Source organism: Typopeltis vanoorti, chromosome 9, assembly GCF_054136105.1.
Source record: "Typopeltis vanoorti isolate ZY-2024b chromosome 9, IOZ_Tvanoo_1.0, whole genome shotgun sequence".
Lineage (NCBI taxonomy): Eukaryota > Metazoa > Arthropoda > Arachnida > Uropygi > Thelyphonidae > Typopeltis > Typopeltis vanoorti.
In genome coordinates this window covers 129,382,786-129,403,952 of record NC_143557.1, presented here as the reverse complement: position 1 = coordinate 129,403,952, position 21,167 = coordinate 129,382,786, and the positions used below count along the sequence as shown (strand labels likewise).

The 21,167-nt window shown below is 34.9% G+C and overlaps 1 protein-coding gene across 1 annotated transcript in view; it reads left to right on the top strand.

Moving 5' to 3' along the window:
• The first annotated feature begins 1,094 nt into the window (after positions 1-1,094).
• LOC150103538 (uncharacterized) overlaps positions 1,095-21,167 on the top strand; it is a 57,277-nt gene continuing 37,204 nt past the window's right edge. Inside the window, exon 1 of the mRNA XM_090398218.1 lies at positions 1,095-1,352. Within this exon, the coding sequence (XP_090254344.1) occupies positions 1,217-1,352 (136 nt within the window). The 5' untranslated portion in view covers positions 1,095-1,216. The remainder of the gene's footprint in view (positions 1,353-21,167) is intronic.

Below are 21,167 nucleotides of genomic sequence, written 5' to 3'. Positions count from 1 at the left end.
AGAAGGCGAGATTAATTGCTCACAAAACTCCCTTTCTCAAATAACTCTCATCACAGAGACAAAGGGGAATATGAAAAGCACTTGTGCTTCACCCATCCTGGTAACGATACGTAAATTCGAGATGCTCCCCGTGTGGTGACCGGGAAAGAATAGTCCCCACGTAACTATGCGTGTCGTAAGAGGCGACTAAAATAGACGCTGAGTTTCGCTCTCTCATGTTTCTTCCCAAATTTTGCTTCCGGTGAGGGGGGGCTTAGATTTCGGGGGGGGATTGCCCTTGGAGAGCATTTTGACTCTCTGGGGAGGGTGTTCTCCGGCGTGGCCAGAGAAGGGCCTTGTCAGTGGATGATTTTCCCTGGAATATGAGCGGTTCTGTCCGGTGGGGTGGGGGGCCTAACTGAGTTGGACGATCTTTCGGCTACTATTCAGTGGTCTAGGGATCGTTCTAATTTTTATACAAGCCTTTACTTACGTATTAGCCCCAATGTAGCTCATGCATGTCGTAAGAGGCGACTAAATACATAAAATGAAATATATAAAACGTAAATGTAAAACATTTTATATATTTCGCCTTATATTTCATTACATTTATATTTACTCTATTTTATATAACATGTTTTACATTTACGTTTTATATATTTCATTTTATGTATTTACATTTATTTTATGGTATACTGTACATCATGTATATTATATCATCTATTTATATTTAATTTTGCATGTATTTTATATGAATTACAATCACAAACTTTAGTTTGCCGTAATAGATTCAGCCAAACTTTCTTCTGCCACGAGCTAGCGCTTTTAGCGCTCCGTGGTATATTTCAGGAAGTGACGTATGTTACAAACTTCCTAACAGCATATTTTCTTATACGCAGCATATCACTGGAAAGTCCGTGTTGGTCACATACAGTAAACGTAATACGATATCACGGCAACAATCTTGTGAACTTCCTAAGAAATACGGTCACACTTCTGCCAACGCATTGTGCTTCCACAATGAACTAATGAACTCATCCGTTTCCATGACAACGCGGTTGTTATCAGCCGCCATACTTCGACATGCCCGAATGTCGCAACATCCCACTAATTACGTGAGTTTGCAATCGTCGGCTAGGTAGTTGTACGAATACAAACGAGAGGAGTGGGTCGCGACTTTTTATCGTTCTCACGCCTCAAAGCCAGATGTCTGTCGGTCTCATGAAGGTGTGAAACGATGAAATTTGGAGGGTGTTCGCTGATCTGGTGGATAACAACACAGATGTATTTGCTACTTTTAAGAGACAGCGCTATCAGGGCAGAAGATAACTTTACCGTAAGTGAGTTGCACATGTCCCTACCTCTGAGAACAAGTAAGTCGTCATACGCACTATTATGTTTTCTTAAAAGTTGCTTTTTAGAATCAAATCTTAAACGCAGAATTGTTATAATATAATAGTTGTTCATTGAAAGTCGTCGTACGCACACCAAGAGTAATTTAAAATTACGATTGCTTCTCATGTTATCCATGTTTAGCATGTTGGTTAAACATAATCAGTAAGTCGTATTTTTGGTCTCTAGAGCAGAATTTTGGATTATGCAAACTGTAAATAAAAATGCAAAAAAAAATTATAAAATTATGCTTGGCCCACGCTAGTATTACGTTATATTATGTTATATCATATTGGTTGTTTGACAAATTTTCGTACTTCTATGTCAAATGTTCAAAGGAAAAAAAATGAGAGATTTGTTTCAGAAACACCAAAAAAAACCAACTATATTTCATATTTCCAACATTAATTGTTTAAGATGTATGAATTAAAATTTTAGGTGTCTTAACATAATTTCAAAATTTTTGCTAGTTTTTCTTTATTTAAGATAAATATTTTTAAAAATAATAGATTGTTATTATTTTCATACATTTTTTAAGAGAATTGTATTAAAATATTGAAAAAGTAGTTTCTCTATTTTGGTAAAATGAAAAAAGGAATTTCTGGACGAAAATAGATTCGCTTTCTTCACCTTTCTTTCAACATGAAAAACTACAAGCATTGAGAACGATGTTGTAGACTGTGAATAACAACAAGAATAAAACATAAGTAACTTTCTTTTATAATATTGCTACGAGAAAGAAAAAACACACCATAACATAAATAGGCGCCTTTTCATAGTGGTTTGTTGCCGAACTTTTCTTCAATTCACAAGAAATTTCTTTTTATTCTTTTGTTGAGTGACGTACTGAGGTGTGACTAGAATAGATGATCTAGCTACAGTTGACTGCTGTTTTCCTGTGAATCATTATACCGAATCAAACAGCAACATTCAATTTCCTGATTAGCTATTTCGCCATAAACAGATCAGACAATGTATGAAGATGTTTACTACACGAATGTGGTAAACACATATTTTATGATAATAACCGAAAGAATTACAATCACTAACAAACAATGTTTTTACTCTGGAATGTGATTACTTCAGACAATGTAATTAAAGAGAATTCATGAAACTGTTTTACTGCAAGAAAAATAACCAGAATACAGTTAATTTCTTGATTTTCTTGGAATAATCTGCAGCTTAAACGAAAAGCTGCTATTCTTTTTATAGATCTTATAATTATTATAACCTATACATCTTCAAGTGCTATACAGTTGTCCCTCCAACTTTCAATTCATTCACACCAGAAGTATTGATAGCGAGTAGCATACAGAATAAGGTGAAGAAGATTCATTTTCTTATAGTCCTTATAAGGACTGGCTTAAAGGGGCGGAGCAAGAATGCTTTTCATCTTCCCCGTTATCTGTAGAGGACAGTGTAGGGATAAGGTGTTATTGAGCTATTAAAGCTCTGATCATGGCAGGAGAGTAACAGCAATAGCCGAGCCTCAGTTAGAGCTTCATTGGCTACAGCATTGCCATCCAAGGGTATATTAAAGCTCTGATCATGGCAGGAGGGAAACAGCAATAGCCGAGCCACAGTTAGAACTTCATTGGCTACAGCATTGCCATCCATTACCGTCCAAGGGTATATTAATCACTGCATCTCACCTAATCATCGATTCATTTTCTTATAGTCCTTATAAGGACTGGCTTAAAGGGGCGAAGCAAGAATGCTTTTCATCTTCCCCGTTATCTGTAGAGGACAGTGTAGGGATATGGTGTTATTGAGCTATTAAAGCTCTGATCATGGCAGGAGGGTAACAGCAATAACCGAGCCTCAGTTAGAACTTCATTGGCTACAAGATTGCCATCCATTACCCTCCAAGGGTCACAAAAAAAAAAAAGTGGTTCTAGAAGGGAGAGACAGAAGGTAACGAATGACAATGCTGTATATAGCCAATGAAGTTTTAACTGGGCCTCGGCTATTGTTGTTACCCTATCCATACATTTTCTTCTATAGATAAAGGGGAATATTAAAAGCATTTTTGCTTCACCCATCTATCCAAATAATAAAAATACTATTATAAAATGTAGTTTGTGAGGGAAAAAAAAAAAGAGGATAACAGATGGCAATGTTGTAGCCAATGAAGTTTTAACTGTGGCCCGGCTACTGCCGTTACCCTGTCATGACCAGAGCTTATAGCTCAATAACACCCTATCCATACATTGTCTTCTACAGATAACGGGGAATATGAAAAGCATTCTTGATTCACCCACTAGCCAAAAAAAAATTTTTTTTAATTGCAAAATGTAAAACAAACAAACAAAGTAATGCAAGAGAAAACATTTTTTACGAACCTTTTGACAATTATAGAATGAAACAGTAATATGTTAAAAAAAATCGAAACAAAAGACAAATATTTTTTTTTCTAAAACTAAAAACCTATTTTAAAGGAATGGTGTTAAATTAGTCTAACAATAGACAGTCGTTAATATATAAAAAAAGCACTATATTTTGTCCTCTCAACATGACTGTATAGAAACAGATAACAAAACAGGAAGTGTAAGAAACAAACGTTACTAAAGCAGGAAAAGATATAAATATGTCTACGTATCGTTGATTAAATGAGCTGCTGTACAGGAGAAAATATATTGCTGCAGATAATTGTTGTTGAATAATCTATTTCAGAAAGAAATATATTAGCAGTTTTCTGACTGGTAAAATATATGATCGCTTAAGTATAATATTATGTGTTTTATGCTTTAAAAATGTTTTCTTGCTCTATTCAGTCTCCTAATAAAATGAAAACAAATATAGTGGTTGCGTTACTAACCACGTCTTTTTCGCATTAGCAATCATGTATCTTATTAGACTGAATGCTTGTGGCTAGGGGACAAAAAATCACAGAAACTGCTGTTGAGTGGGGTGTATTGAATTCGTTACGATTTTCTGCAATGAATAAAGTAAGAAATTAAAGATTTAATGCTACGTAAGGTCATATTAGAGCCGCCACCAATTCCACTTAAAAAGGGATTGGAAACGTTCAGGCAGTGATTCGAATGACTGACGAATTGTGCTCAATATGCGTCCTACCTTGCCTCGGCGTGCTTTACTTGTTAAGTTGTTTTACCTTAAACAGTGCAATGCCGTAGCTGCCCTTCGGGAATTTAGAAGGCTTCATAACCTGCGTACAGGTCCTATGTCAGCTGTCGCACTGAGAGCTATGATTAAGAAGTTTGAAGAAACTGGATCACAAGGAGTTAGACCTGGCAGAGGTCGGAAAGCAGTATATTAAGAAATATTAAGAGACAGTAATAGACGTTGCTCCCGCGGTGTTCGACGACACAGGGACCAGTACTGGTCCAAGCGCTCGTGCCATAGCTCACAAACTTGATATGGCTTATGGTACAGTCTGGAAAATCTTACGGAAAATGCTTCACTTCTATCCCTATAAGTTCAGCCGTGTGCAAGCACTAACTACCGCAGATTATGATAAGCGCATGACCTTCGCACTAACGTTTCTTGTCCGAATGGAGGTCGACAATGACTGGCCTTGGAGAATATTGTGGGGCGATGAGGCTCATTTTTATCTGAATGGGTCGTTCAACACTCACAACTGCAGAATTTGGGCATCTGAACATCCCCAAGCGATCCAACAAGTACCACTGCATTCTCCAAAAGTAACCGTGTGGTGTGGCTTCACACCCGATTTCATTATAGGACTATAGTTTTTTGAGCGTATTACCCCTACAGGTCCTGTATCCTGCTCCATTAATGGAGAGATTTATCGACGAATTCTGGAAAAATTTGTCATTCCTGCATTGCAACAAAGACAATGTTTGGACTCCATAATTTTTATGCAGGATGGACCACGGCCACATATTGAATGTTCAGTACAGCGCTTTCACGTCAGCATTTCAGTAATGAGAGGGTTAGCAGTCATTTCTTCTGACGGCATGGCCGCCTCGATCCCTGGACATCACTCCATGTGACTTTTGGCTGTGGGGATATTTGAAATCGGTTGTGTATGTTGATGGCGTTCCCCACTTGCATGTCTTGAAAGAGAACATAAAACGGGCTGTTATGAACGTCCAATCCGACTCCTTACGCTCAGCTGTAGAGCATGTCGCCATTTGTTGTACACAAGAAAGGTCAGCACGTTGAAAATCGTATATGTGGTCCAGGAGACCCTAATTCTGATGAATAAAACATTATTTCCTGTGAGTTCAATCTCTACATTAATTTCTGTGTCTCTTGCAACTTGTTATTTTAGTTTATTTGTTATTATTCTTTTTATCATTGTAACGCGCCACATATCCAGCTGGAATGAGTGACGCGGCTGTCGCTTACACCGTCGAAATGTTATTATTCCATTTTATCTGCCTTTAATGCAATTATCCGTTGTTTTCGGCTACGCCAGCGCCAAAATTTCTCATATCGGCGACTTTTGGTACTAAATCTCTTTTTTTTTTTCGCTGAAATCATCTCCCCACCTTCGAAAGTCTCTAAAATTTGGTCTCATTCCGTTTATTGGTTTTAGCTACAGATACCTCCAGAGAGTGAAAGTTATTTTATGCCCACCCTGTACATACCATGGAGCAAAATTTCAATCGCAGACAGATGCAGAGAACTAAGAGTTGAATAATAGGTATCTATATCTTCCAGTGTTACCTATTGGATATAGTGTTACTTGGAAGGTGTGGATTACACAGACAAGCAACTGATTCTTCTGTTTGGGAAAGGGAAGGTAGGCCTGCATCGCGATACTCAAATCTCAGTAGGTGTTTTGTCTTTTCCACAAACGACTTGTGAAATCAAATATAAAAAAATTAAAACTGCTTTTTAAATGATAGGACAAAAAAAAAAAGCAAATTGTCGGGTTCTAGATCTCCACTATTATTGACCTTATTTACTTATAGATTCTCATATGTTATTCTGCATGCTAGATCTTAAAGCAAGTTCATCTTCATCGTATGTTTCGCTTTCGCGCAAGCCTACACATATTACCACGTAAGTTTCCGTAACCGATAATCCTGCGAAATAGGTTGGTTGCTCCTTATTCCCGGTAGTATCCCATGTCTGTCAAAGCGTGTGTTTGTGGGGCCGGTTTGCCTACTTTGCGGGACGAACAACCCCATACAAACTTGCGGAAAAAATCCTACTGTCCACGCAACGCAAAGCTCAATTATTGCCGCGCAAGCTTAAGACATCTTCTGTCTACAAAAATAAAAGTCTAAATGGAATGCTTATAAATGCATGCATTTATTAACAAATAAATATTACTTCTTTCTCAATTAATGAGCATGCGCAGCAAGCATGGGGAATTCGCCCCTGTTAAGTTATTAAGGTATGTAGGGTTCATATTTCTTGTTAATAATATATCATTAAGGCTCTTTTCAGGCTATTGTAGTTTGTAAGGTTTCTGTATTCAAAAGGTATTTTATTTAGCATATCTGGAATGTAGAATCTGAGTGGCCTTTCTATAGTGATTATTATATTTATATATGATATAATTAGTTCGATGAGATCTTGTTATGCAGTATGTATTTCTGACTGTCCTGTAGTTGGCATCGAAATAATATTTTAGCAAAGCTGCATAGTGACATAAGTGTTTTTCTGTTTAGTATTTTGTGTTCTGGCATTGTAGTGTGTAGTAGATAAAGCTAGTATTGTCTCTTTGTTCCCAAAAGATCAGCTTTATCATTTTGTACTGTAATGACATTAATCTATTTATTTTGAAGTGTGCACGAATTGCATACGTTGTTATATTTTCAAATAGTGCTTTGCATATCAGTATTTTTCTGCGTGCAGGAACTACACGTAGGAATAATAATAATAATAAATCTATGTAGAGGTTTTTAGGATTACGGTGATCGCCTTGTTTTGGCATCGGTTTTGAGTTAGGGTGAGAATGAAGTATTAAAATTGTTGGTTCCTCTTCACCGTGTTACTAAAGATGTTGCATGCTCTTTCTCTCGGTATTTAATTAGCCCAAGCTTTTGAGCGGGGATGTAGCGAGTGCAGCATGGAGGTATCTTCCAGTAGGTCGAATACAGGTCTGTTTTATGTATACAGAATAAACGAGTTTGTTTTCTTCCTAGACATCATGAGTCCTTATTTTCAAGTTCAAAAAAGAAATGCATCGTTGCACGTAGGGCTATTCAGATAGCTTTTGAATTCTTCTAGTAGTTTTGCTCAACTTAGCTAGATGATAAATAATCATCCACATGGCATAATTATGTATTTGGATTTAAATAGTTGTTGTAATTAAAGACCATGACTGATTTGCTGAAATTTAAAAATAAATCCGATATGGAGAATGAAATGTTCATATTGATATAGCATTACTTTAGCCCTAGTTCAATTCGGTGTTTGAAATTCTAATTCAGTTAAATATTTAAATAAAAAGAAATAAAAGCTATTAGGCAAGCTCGTCCACAGAAGGCTAAAGTTGTCTGAGTAAATATTCATGTCTTACGTGGGATTCGAACTTTCAGTTTTTGTGAGGAAGAAAAGTAATGGCTTTTATCATACAATTTATTAGCGAGGCAAGTTATAGATGTAGAAATTAACGTGCTAATAATTTAGAAATTTAGTTATTACAATCATTTTGGCTCATATAAGATAGCTATTAGCTAAGCTCGAATGTTAAAAATGGCACTCCTCCAGTTTTTTTTTAATAGAATCTCTTTGGTTACCGCGCGTTTCAGGTGATACCCTCCCATCAAAAAAAAAAAAAAAAATTATGTATGATTTATTGAAATAAAATATTTGTTATAGAGACACGTATTGCCTCTGTTACATTGAGTCAACATAAAATGCCACACTTGCATGTCTTAATGAAAGATTAGTTCTTAAAAGAACTGGGCGATGGACTGAGTCCTTGACTCTTTATCCCGTCATCTGAATGAAGATAATCTGTGTGGATGGAGTGTTGTTGAGCTAAAAAGCTCTAGTCATGGCTGGGTAACGGCAATAGCCGAGCCTCAGTTAAAACTTCATTGGCTATAGCATTGCCATTTGTTACCCTGGAAGTCCTAAAAAGGACTTTTTCCTTAATGAAAGATAATCGTGCAAATGTTTATTTCAAACCTTAATAACAAAAAATTGAAAGGGTGTCTATTTAAAATTTTATACAAGGTTTACATTTTAAGAATAATGATAATTATTTAATAAAAGTTATTTATATTTTATGTGAAATAGTTTAAAATAGTTAATTATACTCTAAGAATAAAGATTATTTTACTTTTATGCAATCTTTCCAATTTTGTTCAAGACGCCATATTTTAATGTATGCTGATACTGCCATTGAACTCTATGTGTAATCTTGAATGAGTAGCAAAATTAAATAGGGTTAACGCTAATGTTCGGCACCTAACGAAACGTTCTTTGGAATTACTAATTGAATTTTATGTTTTGCTTGAATCTAACTCTTAAAGATTCTAACGAAATTATTTCTTATTCTATTCATTGAAATAGAATTATATTAATGAGAATAATTCGCTAATAAAAATTTATAAAAATGCAAGTTGAAATTAAGTGTATAGTTGTTTGTTGGATGCATCACTATAACTGGGGCTGCCATTTTCTTTGCATTTCCGCATCTGTAAAATCCCCAAATTGGATCATCTCCTGGTGATCATTAAGTGTGGTTACACCCAAGCAAGTCCACGCTAACTTTCAGTTAGAGCGTGGCCCATTTTTATTATACCTGGCATCACTGATTTGTTAGCAGATCGGCCTCGCCTGTGATAAATAATTCAGTCACGTGACATTTCCCTACCTAAACTCTTTCTGATTTGCTGTGCATAACTGTGCATTTTAAAGCACTAACATTTCCAAATGGAAAGGAACAGAGATTTTTATTTAATATAAATAAATTCTACATTAGAAATTTTTATGCAAAAGAAAAATTACAAAAATTAAAATTAAAACTATTTAGTGATATAAAAATAACTTTATATAATTTTAAAAATCATTGCACACACCAAATACTAACAGCTATATAATTAATATGGAAGCCTCATATTGCCTTTCATGATCGGGGAGCCCGTCACTGAGTGGAACCAACGCTGAGATATGGACGGTCTTTCGCCCACTATGGAGTGGCCTAGAGATCGTCCGATTTTTTGAGATTTTACCCTTTACTTACTAATCAGGGTAACAATTAGCAATGCTGAACCAAGGAAGTTAACTGAGGTTCGGCTGTTGCTGTTATCCTGGGTGATGAGTTTTTGAGTTCGCTCTCTTAAGGTTTTTGCCTTAAGGGAGCACTTTGAGTCTCCGGGGAAAGTGTTCTCCGGCATGGCCCGCTGAGGGGTTCTTGTCGGTGAATTATTTTCCTCGGAATTTGAGCGGTTCTGCTCAGTGGTCGGGGAGCCTGTCACTGAGTGGAACCAACGCTGAGATATGGACGGTCTTTCGCCCACTATGGAGTGGCCTAGAGATCGTCCGATTTTTTGAGATTTTACCCTTTACTTACTAATCAGGGTAACAAATGGCAATGCTGTAGCCAATGAAGTTTTAACTGAGGCTGGGCTATGGCCGTTACCTAGCCATGACTAGAGCTTTTTAGCCCAATAACACTCCATCCACACAGATTTACTTCATTCAGATGACTGGATAAAGAGTCAAGGACTCAGTCCATCACCCAGTTCTTTTAAGAACTGGGTGATGGACTGGACTTAAGAACTCATTAATTTATCTAATTGATAGATAATTGTAAAGTACTTTGCAAAACAAAACATGATTTTAAAATTTAAGAGTAATAATAGTATTTAGAGGTTCTGGAATCATGAGAGACGTGTTTTCTTATAATCATGAATGCAGTCTTTCTGAAATATAAAATACTCCTAATCTTATATTTATTGTGAGTCAGCTTCAGGAAAATAAATCAAAATTCTCGTATTAATGACTTTCAAAAGTAGTAGTAGCAATCATAACAATAATAATAATCTTTTAAGTCGAATGAACAGGAGACCATAAACTATCCACAATAAAACACACTATCTCAGTATAATAATAATACCATTATTCTATCTTCCGGGTGTTACGAAACGACGTGTTCAGCATTCCTAACATCTGTTGCCAATTCAAGCAAGCTAACATTAAGAATAATAAAATAATTTATTAGTGTGACATAGACAATTTTTCATTAATGCAACACACCGGAAACAAGCCGTATGTTCCAAGAGTAGAGCGTCAGAAGGAAAAATAAGCAACATTCAGCAAAATGTGAAATACCATATTTCAATGAGTAGAGCAATAATTTTTTTCCACTTTTTAACAGAAGATTCGTGAATTTCCACATTATCTTCCTTTGTGTTGAACTCAATGCCCAATTACGGACAAGTAATATGACATCTTAGAAACCGAAGTTTCTAAATTACCAGGGGGGCTCGTGTAGGCACTGCGGAACTGCAGCACCCCCAATTTTTCTCGATATATAAATATATTTATTAATTTATTTATATTTGCTTGTAATATTTACTTTTATCATCAACAATCCTATACAATTCTCTTACTTCGTATAAAAAATAATAAAAATCCATCTTGTAGCACTTAGGAGGGCGAAGGACGCTAGCAGCACTGTATTTACTACAGTGTCATATTGCTACGCGAGCAAGCATATGCATGTCATAGTGAGATGCGAGCTATTAGCATAATGCGGCACTGTCCGTCGCACAGTTCCACTGTTGTTTATATGCAATTTGCGACGGTAGTAGAGTGTTCGTAGTGCTTATCGTGTTTACTCCGTCTCCTTAAATATTTGGACATTACAATTAAAGACATAACGTTTGTTATAGTTTTTATTTTAGAACATTATTGGGGTTATGATAATCGATTTTATTTTAAGTAATTTTTGAATTATACTAAACTGAATAATTTTATCGATAATAAACAATATTTTTTCATGAAACAAAACAAGAAAAATATATTTTATTTTTAAGTAATTGTGAATTCTACCAAACTATAATTTTATCGATAATAAACAATATTTTTTCATGTTTAATTCTTTTTTTAATTTTTTACCATAATTTTGATATTTTATCCAAACACGTTTACAGTGTGTATGTACAGTGCATACGTGTTTCTTCTCCAAAACCAGAGTTGGAGAGGAAATCCTCCACCTCCGTATGAGACCGACTGATTCATCTTCAGTTGTAAAACGATGATAAAAGTTCTTCTGGGCTTAGACAGGATTCGAACCGCCCTTTCAACTGAAATGCTCGATGCTGACTGAGCTACGGAGGTTTAGTGGATTTAAAAGAGGAAAAAGTATGACAGACAATATTATTATTATTATTATTATTAGTGCTTAAGATTACCACCAACAAAGCTAGCATATTGTCTGGTCTGTTTTGTTGTTGGATAAGAAGGAGCACCTTGACTTTATTCGATTCTTGAATGTGAAAATTAACGCTAATAATATTTTAGGGTTTCTGCTATCATATATATATATATATATATATATATATATATATATATATATATATATATATATATATATATATAAAGCCTGATTTATAAAAATATTATCAGTATCTTTAATTTCCTTTGCTTAATTACTAACTACAATAAAACGCTATGAAATTGTTTCTAAAAATAAACATACATTGCGCAACAAACATTTTTAAAAATGATAAATCTCTACTCGCAGAGTAAGACATGAAGCCATGTGCATTAGTCTATTCTGGGAACGAGAGTATACTTAACGGCATGCAGCCGTCTATATATCATTCAAGTTAGTAAATAATCAAAAAAATCTCAGTAATGTAAAGAAACTCATAATTAAAATAAAAATTAAAAAGAATAAATAAATAAAATAATAAAAAATGCAAATAAATAAATAAATATTATAAAAATATAACACTTCCGAAATACTTTGTTCAGTTTAAACTTTATACCATTTAATTTATAGTTATGAGCATCTGTGTCACTTCTGTTGTACTCATGTCTTCCGTCTGTAAGAAATGTTAACTCACAAACGATAGTATACATATCACGATAAGCAACTATAGAAATGATCATGAATAAGCAGAGGTTTCGTAGTAGCATGTATTGTATTGTATTATATTATATTGACACCTATTCACTATCATAATAAATGAACTTTTTCTATATTAATATTAATAATACATAAATAATAATAATATTAATATTAATATTAATAATACATAAATAATAATAATATCATTTTGATCTTATGTTGGTTAGTGTGAATTAAATTTTAACAGTCATTCTAAATTATAAACTTCGTTAAATTATAAATTATATTAGTCCACGGAGGGATTATTATTATTATTGTTATTATTTTCATATCGAATCGTTTTCAAAAGGGGAGAGGGACTTTATTTAAAATCATTTTACAAGTTGAAATGAAATTATTACGGGGGTGAAGAAATATACCATCAACCAGTTTCGAACCCAGTTCAAAAAGGAAATTTATTGCGCAGGTATACACATCTGTAACTCGGGGGAGAATATTTTTTTACGTACAACACAGTGTGTTAACATTGTGTTAATTCCAATACCACAAAACCCTTTAAGTACAATAACAAGGCAACTCACGTGCCGAAAACTGTATTGCCATAATCTCTTGGTTAGCATATAAAATCTTTTAAATTCGTATGCAAATTTGCTTTTACTTGCCTATGAAAGAATAATGGCTAATTATTATTCTGTGTTTTAATAAATTTAATACAAATGAAGATTTTTGAACTATTATTCTATAACGAGCCTTTTTGAACAATTCCACAAAATTATCCGCCTCGCAATAGGTAATCCAGCGATTTCATTTGAGTCTCACGATAATTCAAGCAAGCAAATGATTTTGTAACCCGTTAATTTTCAAATTACCAAACCGAAATATTTAATTATTTCGGGCAACTCCAAGGAGTCCTTAAACTCATCGAGGGAGGCCCTAAACATCATGTCAAGAACTATTCAGCATTCACACGGTATCTATCATACTTTGTCTTGAACTCATTCACAGTCATGGCACCCACAACAGACTCTGGCAGCTCATTCCACACTCTCCAAGTAAAAAACCTAGTTCTAACACCCTTGCTAACTACACTCTTGCTCAGTCTCCATGGATGGCCCCCTAGTTCTCTCACCACCAGACCTCTTCTGAAAAATTTCCTCTGAATTAATCTTGTAAACACGCCTCAGTAATTTGAATGTCTCAATCATATCACCCCTTTTCCGCCTATCAACCAATTTCTGTAACCCACAAATCTTCAACCAGTTCTCGTAAGGCTCATTCCATAGACCTGCCATCTTGGTCACCTAGGCAAGGCCTCTGGATCCTCTCCACATCCTCCTCCTCCTCCTCATTACCAAGAAACCCTGGCATCCAGATCTGCACAGTAGTCAAGATGGGGTCTTATCAAGGCCTCGATAAAGAGGAATAATAACCTGCTTGTCTCGGCGTGTCAAAGTATTCTTCAGTAACCAAGTGATCTGATGAGTTGCTTTAGCCACTTTTGCTCTGTGCCCCCTAAACTTTAACTCCTTATCCACTGACACTCTGGCTTCGTCAATTTCTTGAAGTACAGCTCCACCAATGTGGTATACTGCTGCTAATCTTTTTACCCCCCCCCAAAAAAAATACATAACCTTACGCTTTGCCACATTAAACTGACATTCATTCTCCTTAGCCCCGTCTGCCAATCTATCCAAATCATCCTGCAAAATTTTGACATCATCTGTATTAATTATTGCTCTGCCCAACTTTGCGTCATCAGCAAATAACTGAACAGTTCCTCTCACATCCTTTCCTGTGTCATTGATGAACAAATAAGTGGCAGTGATCCAAGAACAGAACACTGCGACACACCGCTAGTCACAGGCCTTCTTTTGGACTCTACTCCTGAATAAACTGCTTTCTGATATCTCTCCATCTACGACCTTCCTATCATGGAATTGTTCACTCAATAGTTCATGGAATTGTCATAAACATGGCGGTTTGTTTGGTAACTCAAAATAAATAAATAAACATCAAATTGCTTGAAAAGACGTTGGCTAAATTTAACAAAACATTTAGTGGTAAAGTTGAAAAATAACCACATGGACGGTAAAAAAAATTTGCAAAAGAATATACCGATATCACATCAGTCCATGCGACGTCTAGTTCTTCCGCAGAATGAACCTTTATCTCGTGGACATCTAAAGTGCTCTTAATGTGCGTAATGTAAGTCTAACTCAATCCGTCAGAATTAATTAATTAACGAATTTCGTTACCCTTGATCAGCCAAGAGTTCAGTCCTCAACAAAGAGATTCCAGAATATTTCCTCCATTTTTTGTTTGTTTGTTTTGGTTTCAAGATTATGTAGGCAATTAAAAAAGTGCAACACTTTCGTATTTTTTCGGATTTATAATTTCCAAAGCTTAAACTCTTGAATGATTTATTGAATCCTAAAATGGTAATATGATGAACACAAACATCATTATTAAGTACTCGTCAAAATAACTACAATTCTGCATCCCTTGTTTTGATGAGTCTTCATTTAGTAGTGTTTTTCGGTTAATGCCGATTTTTAAAGAAATGACACATAATTAAAGAATAATTTCTAATATATACATACAGCATCTTTTGACACCACTGTTTATGGTTAAAATACTAATTAACATCAAGTTGTTATGTTATTTTAATGCTAATGCCATATCGAGATTTAGTAATGTTTATAATATAATGTTAGCTCGTTATGAACTAAAAAATAAAATTTCTTCAAATGAAATAGATGCCTATCTTAAAACGAAAACGATTTCTTCCGTTATATGTCGCTTTCTGTTATAAATTGGCAGTTCAAAATTTAGTAGAATGATCTATAAAACAAAATGGTTTTACTATAAAAAAGTATTTTTAAAAATTTTTTTAAACAATAACTTAAATAAAATTTTTATAATGAATTTAGTATCTAAATGCTTTATTATTTTATTAAAATAATAACTATTTAGATAACTTTAATCATCTTTCATTTGATTTAATTTGCATAACTTGATTACTGCAATAAATATTCATGGAATAGTGTGGATATTGTATTTATTTCAAAATAAACAAACCAAATATTGGATTACTAGTTAGATGAACACTTAGCACACGGAAAGGATAGAACTCGATTTTTCTGCTCAGTCGCAAATTTAATTATGTTTGGTTTTCTTCTGTATTCCCCAAGTTTGCTTTGCTAAGTGATGCCGTTCTCTAGACTCGTGATGATGATGCATAACTTTAATACCATTCCAATGCTCTGTTTTGCGTAATTTTTCCAAGTTTAACTACAGCCTTTAATAAATTAACAAGTTAGTTTTGTTGACTGTGTGGAATCTTAACAAGTGACGAAGAATGACAATAATAATAATTCGACACCACCGCGCAAATCTTAATTTGTCATTTGAAAAAAAAAAAATCATTCAAATTTAAAATTAAAAAGAATAAATCATCCCTGATAGAGTAGTGAACATAATTTTTAAGCCAAACTTTTGTCTATCGAAAATACAACTGTGTCATGAAAACTGTTGAATCCCATCAGTCTGGCAAATTTGACTTCCCAAAGCTTTTAATCCTAAAATGGCGTATGAAATAGTGACGAAAAATAAAGGAAAACAAAATATATTCATTTGTTATTTATTAGACATTCTATTTATCATCACTATTATCAAATTAGTAATATTTACCCTGTTATCCAAGCAGCAAAAACACTACTTAGTACAGACTGTGGGACAGATCATGAATTCTTGATAGCTGAAGTTAAATTGAAATAAAGGGCTAAGAAGAAAAAGGACAGTATCAGATTTAAATCCTATAAATGAAGCATTTAAAGTAGATGTCGGAAAGAAATTACAAAGTTTGGAGAAGACAGGAAGAGCTTTAGAAGAACTGTGGGAAAAACAAAATGTACAGTCATAGAAGCAGCAAAGAATACTCTAAATAAAGCAACAAGAAAGAAAATTGAAAAAAAGGAAAGAAGAAAATTGAAACTTCAGAGAAACAAGGAAAGGGTTACACAACTGTGTGAAGATTTCCAAAGACAAGCCAGGAAATATAAGGAAAAACATCTAAAGAAAAGGTTCAAGGAAATTGAAGGAAGCAATATTATGGGTAGAACAAGCGATCTGTTTAGAAAAATAAATGATGTTACAGGGAAGTGTATCACTAGATTAGGAGTTGTAAAAAGTAATTCAGATAAATGTCTGATGGAAGAAGAAGCAGTGAAAAAAGATGGAAAGAGTGTGTAGAGGATTTGTACAAAAAATATAAGAATATTGAAGGAGAATTTGAATGGAGAGAATGTGTTAAGGAACACGTGATAATGAAAAGTGAATTGATATCACCAATGGAACAGCTGCCAAAAGGAAAACACCTGGAACTGATGGTGTGTCAGAGAAATTATTGAGAGCAGCTGGGGATGAAGTAATGATAGTGTATTGACGATCACTGCTTCATGTATTGACTGAATATATTTTGTCAATAGGTTTGGAAGAAAATATACTGGCCTAGAGACTGGAAAACATCAGTATTCTTCCCAATCCCAAAAAAATCAAATGCCAGAGATTGTGAGAATTATAGAATCATCGGTTTAATTCTACATTCAAGTCAAGTTAGGCGGAAATTGACCCAGCAAAGGTTGGAGCCATATATGAATAGAGAAATGCCACAAGAACATGCAGGCTTTAGGAGAAGTACAGGAACTAGAGACCAAACAGCAAACATGAGATGGATTATGGAAGGAACAAGAGAATTTCAGAAGGAAGTACTCATCTGTTTATTGATCATAACAAAGCTTTGATTGTCTGGCTCACAACCGACTGTGGATTGTAATGAGATCAATGGGAATACCTGAACATCTAATTCTCTTGATAACAGAGCTGTATGACAACTAAGAAGCCTCAGTAGAAACAATCTTTGGAGAAACAGTGTTGGAGTGGGAAAAGGGATGTGGCAGGGTGGTATACTGTCGCCCTACCTTTTTAATATTTATGGTGAATATATTATAAGAATGGCTGACTTAGACAAAGATCCAACTGGAATTAAGTTTGGTGACCGAAAAATAAATAATTTAAGATATGCAGATGAATATAACTCTCACAGTAGAAACTAAATAAGGAAGATCTCGAGCGGTTGATTCTATTGGTTAAGACAGAAAGTAACAAAGCCAGGCTTAATATAAATATCAGCAAAACAAGTGTGATTGCTCCTGTCAATTTAAATGAATATATAATAGAGAGATAAAATAGAAATCGTTTAAAGTTATGATTTAATGGGGTCCAGAATCAGAAATGATGGTAAATGTGAAGATGAAATTAAAAGAAGGATAGTCATGGGGGGAAAAAGTGATGCTTAACCTGACAAAAATTATGAAAGATAGAGATGTGAGCAAGGCCACAAAAGTGTTAGAATGTGAATTTTGGGTAAGGAAGAGACTATTAAGAATCCCATGGACTGCAAAAATGACCAATAACAAGGTTTTAATAAAGACAGTATGCTCCTTGCAGGCGATGATCGCTAAACAGAAGTTGATGCACTTTGAACATATTACGCGAGTTGATGAATCATTCGAAAAGGCAGTTATGTAGGGGAAGATTGAGTGAATGCGAAAACTGCAAAAGAGTTAAATGGACAACATTAAAAGAAAACTTGCCATCTTGAACTTACAGTTACTGAAAGAAAGGACAACAGGCTGAGTGAGATGGAGAGCCTTTGTTCACAGGATCACCAAGAGTCGAAAATGACTGGATGGATCACAATAACAACAACCCTCACAGGAAGTGCTGTATTTAGGATATGTTAAGTTCTGTTACTTGTTTGGTAGGACTCCAATACAAGAAATACAATATAAAATACAACATGTTTCGTATCCTTATAGTCCTTATAAGGACTGGCTTAAAGGGGCGAAGCAAGAATGCTTTTCATCTTCCCCGTTATCTGTAGACGACAGTGTAGGGATAAGGTGTTATTGAGCTATTAAAGCTCTGATCATGGCAGGAGAGTAACAGCAATAGCCGAGCCTCAGTTAGAACTTCATTGGCTACAGCATTGCCATCCATTACCTTCCAAGGGTATTAGATTCTTGATCCACGAAAAGTGAATCTCTCCACCGCGCATATATTTCGTATTTATTTTGAGCAGTCCTTATAAGGACTGGCTTAAAGGGGCGAAGCAAGAATGCTTTTCATATTCCCCGTTATCTGTAGAGGACAGTGTAGGAATAAGGTGTTATTGAGCAATGAAAGCTCTGATCATGGCAGGAGGGTAACAGCAATAGCCGAGCCTCAGTTAGAGCTTCACTGGCTACAGCATTGCTATCCATTACCCTCCAAGGGTATTGGATTGAATGAATCAGTCACCGACTATGTAAGTAAAGGTGAAATCTCAAATATACGGATACGGACGATCTCTAGGCCACTCCATAGTGGGCGAAAGACCGTCCTAATCTCAGCGTTGGTTCCACTCAGTGACGGGCTCCCCGACCACTGAGCAGAACCGCTCAAATTCCGAGGAAAATAATTCACCGACAAAGCCCCTCAGCGGGCCGTGCCGGAGAACACTTTCCCCGGAGACTCAAAGTGCTCCCTTAAGGCAAAAACCTTAAGAGAGCTAACTCAAAAACTCATCGCCCAAGGAGGTAACAGCAACAGCCGAACCTCAGTTAAACTTCATTGGTACAGCATTGCATTGTTGCCATCCGTTACCCCCAAGGGCATTAATGAATCAATCACCGCATCTCACGGTCGATTGATTTATTCCCCGTATTTATTTTATCCAAATTTTTATAGTTTTATTTGCAAAAAAAAAAAAAGGTGTACTGTAAAAATATTTGTAATATTTCAAAATACTAAGAAATTATTTCAAATTCATTAAATATCAAGTACTAGTATTAAGTTACCAACGTTTTTTTAGTAATTTATATTCAAAATTGCAGAAAAATATATATGACGACACCTTATGGAGGCGAACATCGACTTAAGCATAGAGACTGACAATTCCTGTGTTATCATGTCTTCACAGAAAAGTGGGATTAGTCATAATAATGGTGTTAAAACCGCCATAATTTTTCGGAATAGACGTACATGAAATGATATGGCGTTACTCAGCATGCAGTGTGATAAACAGAAGGGGGGAAAAATGAATTCCTGTTACAAGTTGAATGCGAGTTTTTTCCCTCTTGCCCCTTTGTGATTCAACGTTTTTCTTAAAATAATAATAGAAAACAAAATAAACTGAACCAACAACTACTGGGCAAAAATAAAATAAAAAATAAAATAAAATAAATCCCACTTCAGATTCTCAGACAGGTGTTGTCAGTTCGAACGGCCGATGGCTTTCTGGCGTGTTCCCGATGTAATTGCGACCAACAAAAGCTCATCGTTCTTTTATAAAAATAGCTGCTTTATCAGGAAATAATCGGAATAAATTTTGCTCAGGCCATTGTTACGGTTGTTGCCATGACAACAGCGTAGCGCAACTCACTTGGAGAGCAGCATTACTAGGAATCATTTACATTTCAGGTTTTCTCTAAAGGGAACAGAAATCCATTGATGATGTCATATCCTGTAATTTCGTATATTAACAGAAGACTTAACTAAATAATGCTCTGCACGTAAATCCAGTGGTTACAATTTAATTGAAAACCGTATTTCGTAAATGCGTGTAACTCTTGCTGGAACAGCAAGAGTTACACGCATAAACATTTACAAAAAAACATTTACATTTATAAACATTTACAAAAAAGAAACCGCTTAGAATTTAATTCTGTAAGCAAAATTACAGGAAAAATGTATATAAAACTGCAACTCAAATGAAACAGTGGGAGAAAATTATAGCAGTTAAAGAAATTTAAATAAATAACATGAGAGAATAATATGAAAGTACGCTATGCCCAATTCACAATGAATATATATCTAACATATGTTATGAAATATTGTACTATTTTTCGAAACCTTTTTCTACTTACAATATAGCCGAAAATAGATAATTTCTATGCAATATAATACTACTCACTCAATTAAATAAAATAAAATAAAACATCTTTTCATAGGCTTTTTGTAATTCAGTTTAATGAGAATGGGTTGATATACATTATAATGATTATAGTTTCCAATAATAATTTATAATATAAAATAAAACAGATTAATAGTACTTTAAAATATGATATAATACTATTTAACTTCCTTTATGATGCTCCGTAGCTCAGTCGGTATAGACGAAACCCCTGGGTCGGAAAAACCAGGTTCGATTCCCGTCAATGACGTGAGGAACATTTATCTGGTCTCTTTCGACCAAAGAGACTGGAGGTAGAGGGATTTTTCACACGGAAACTGGGGTTTTTTTCGTCCCTCAGAACAGGCAAACCGGCCGGTGAACACACACACGAATCTACGGTCATAAAATACATACTTAATTCACGAGGAGAGCTCAACCAATCCTAAGGGAAGGGAAACCCCACACGAATAAAAAATATAAATAAAAACTTATATATATTATTGGAATATAATATTTTAAGTTTCTTATTCTATATATAAGAATTATATGTTATCGTAACTTGTTATAATTAGTATATTTATAATATGATATGAAAAACATGCAGAACACCTAAAGATATGGCAATAATATTGAAGACTGTGCTTACTGAAGTCTCGGTAAAGGAGGGATAGTGAAATGTAGAAAATCTAGAGAACAGATAACCGATCGAGTAGTTAGCGTATCCGGTCTTCAATAGGCTGTGGATTTGAATCCAGCTGTGGGAATGGAAGTTTGTGACTGTCGTAGGTGAGAGATGAATTTCAAGCCTAAAGTAACTTGAAAAAG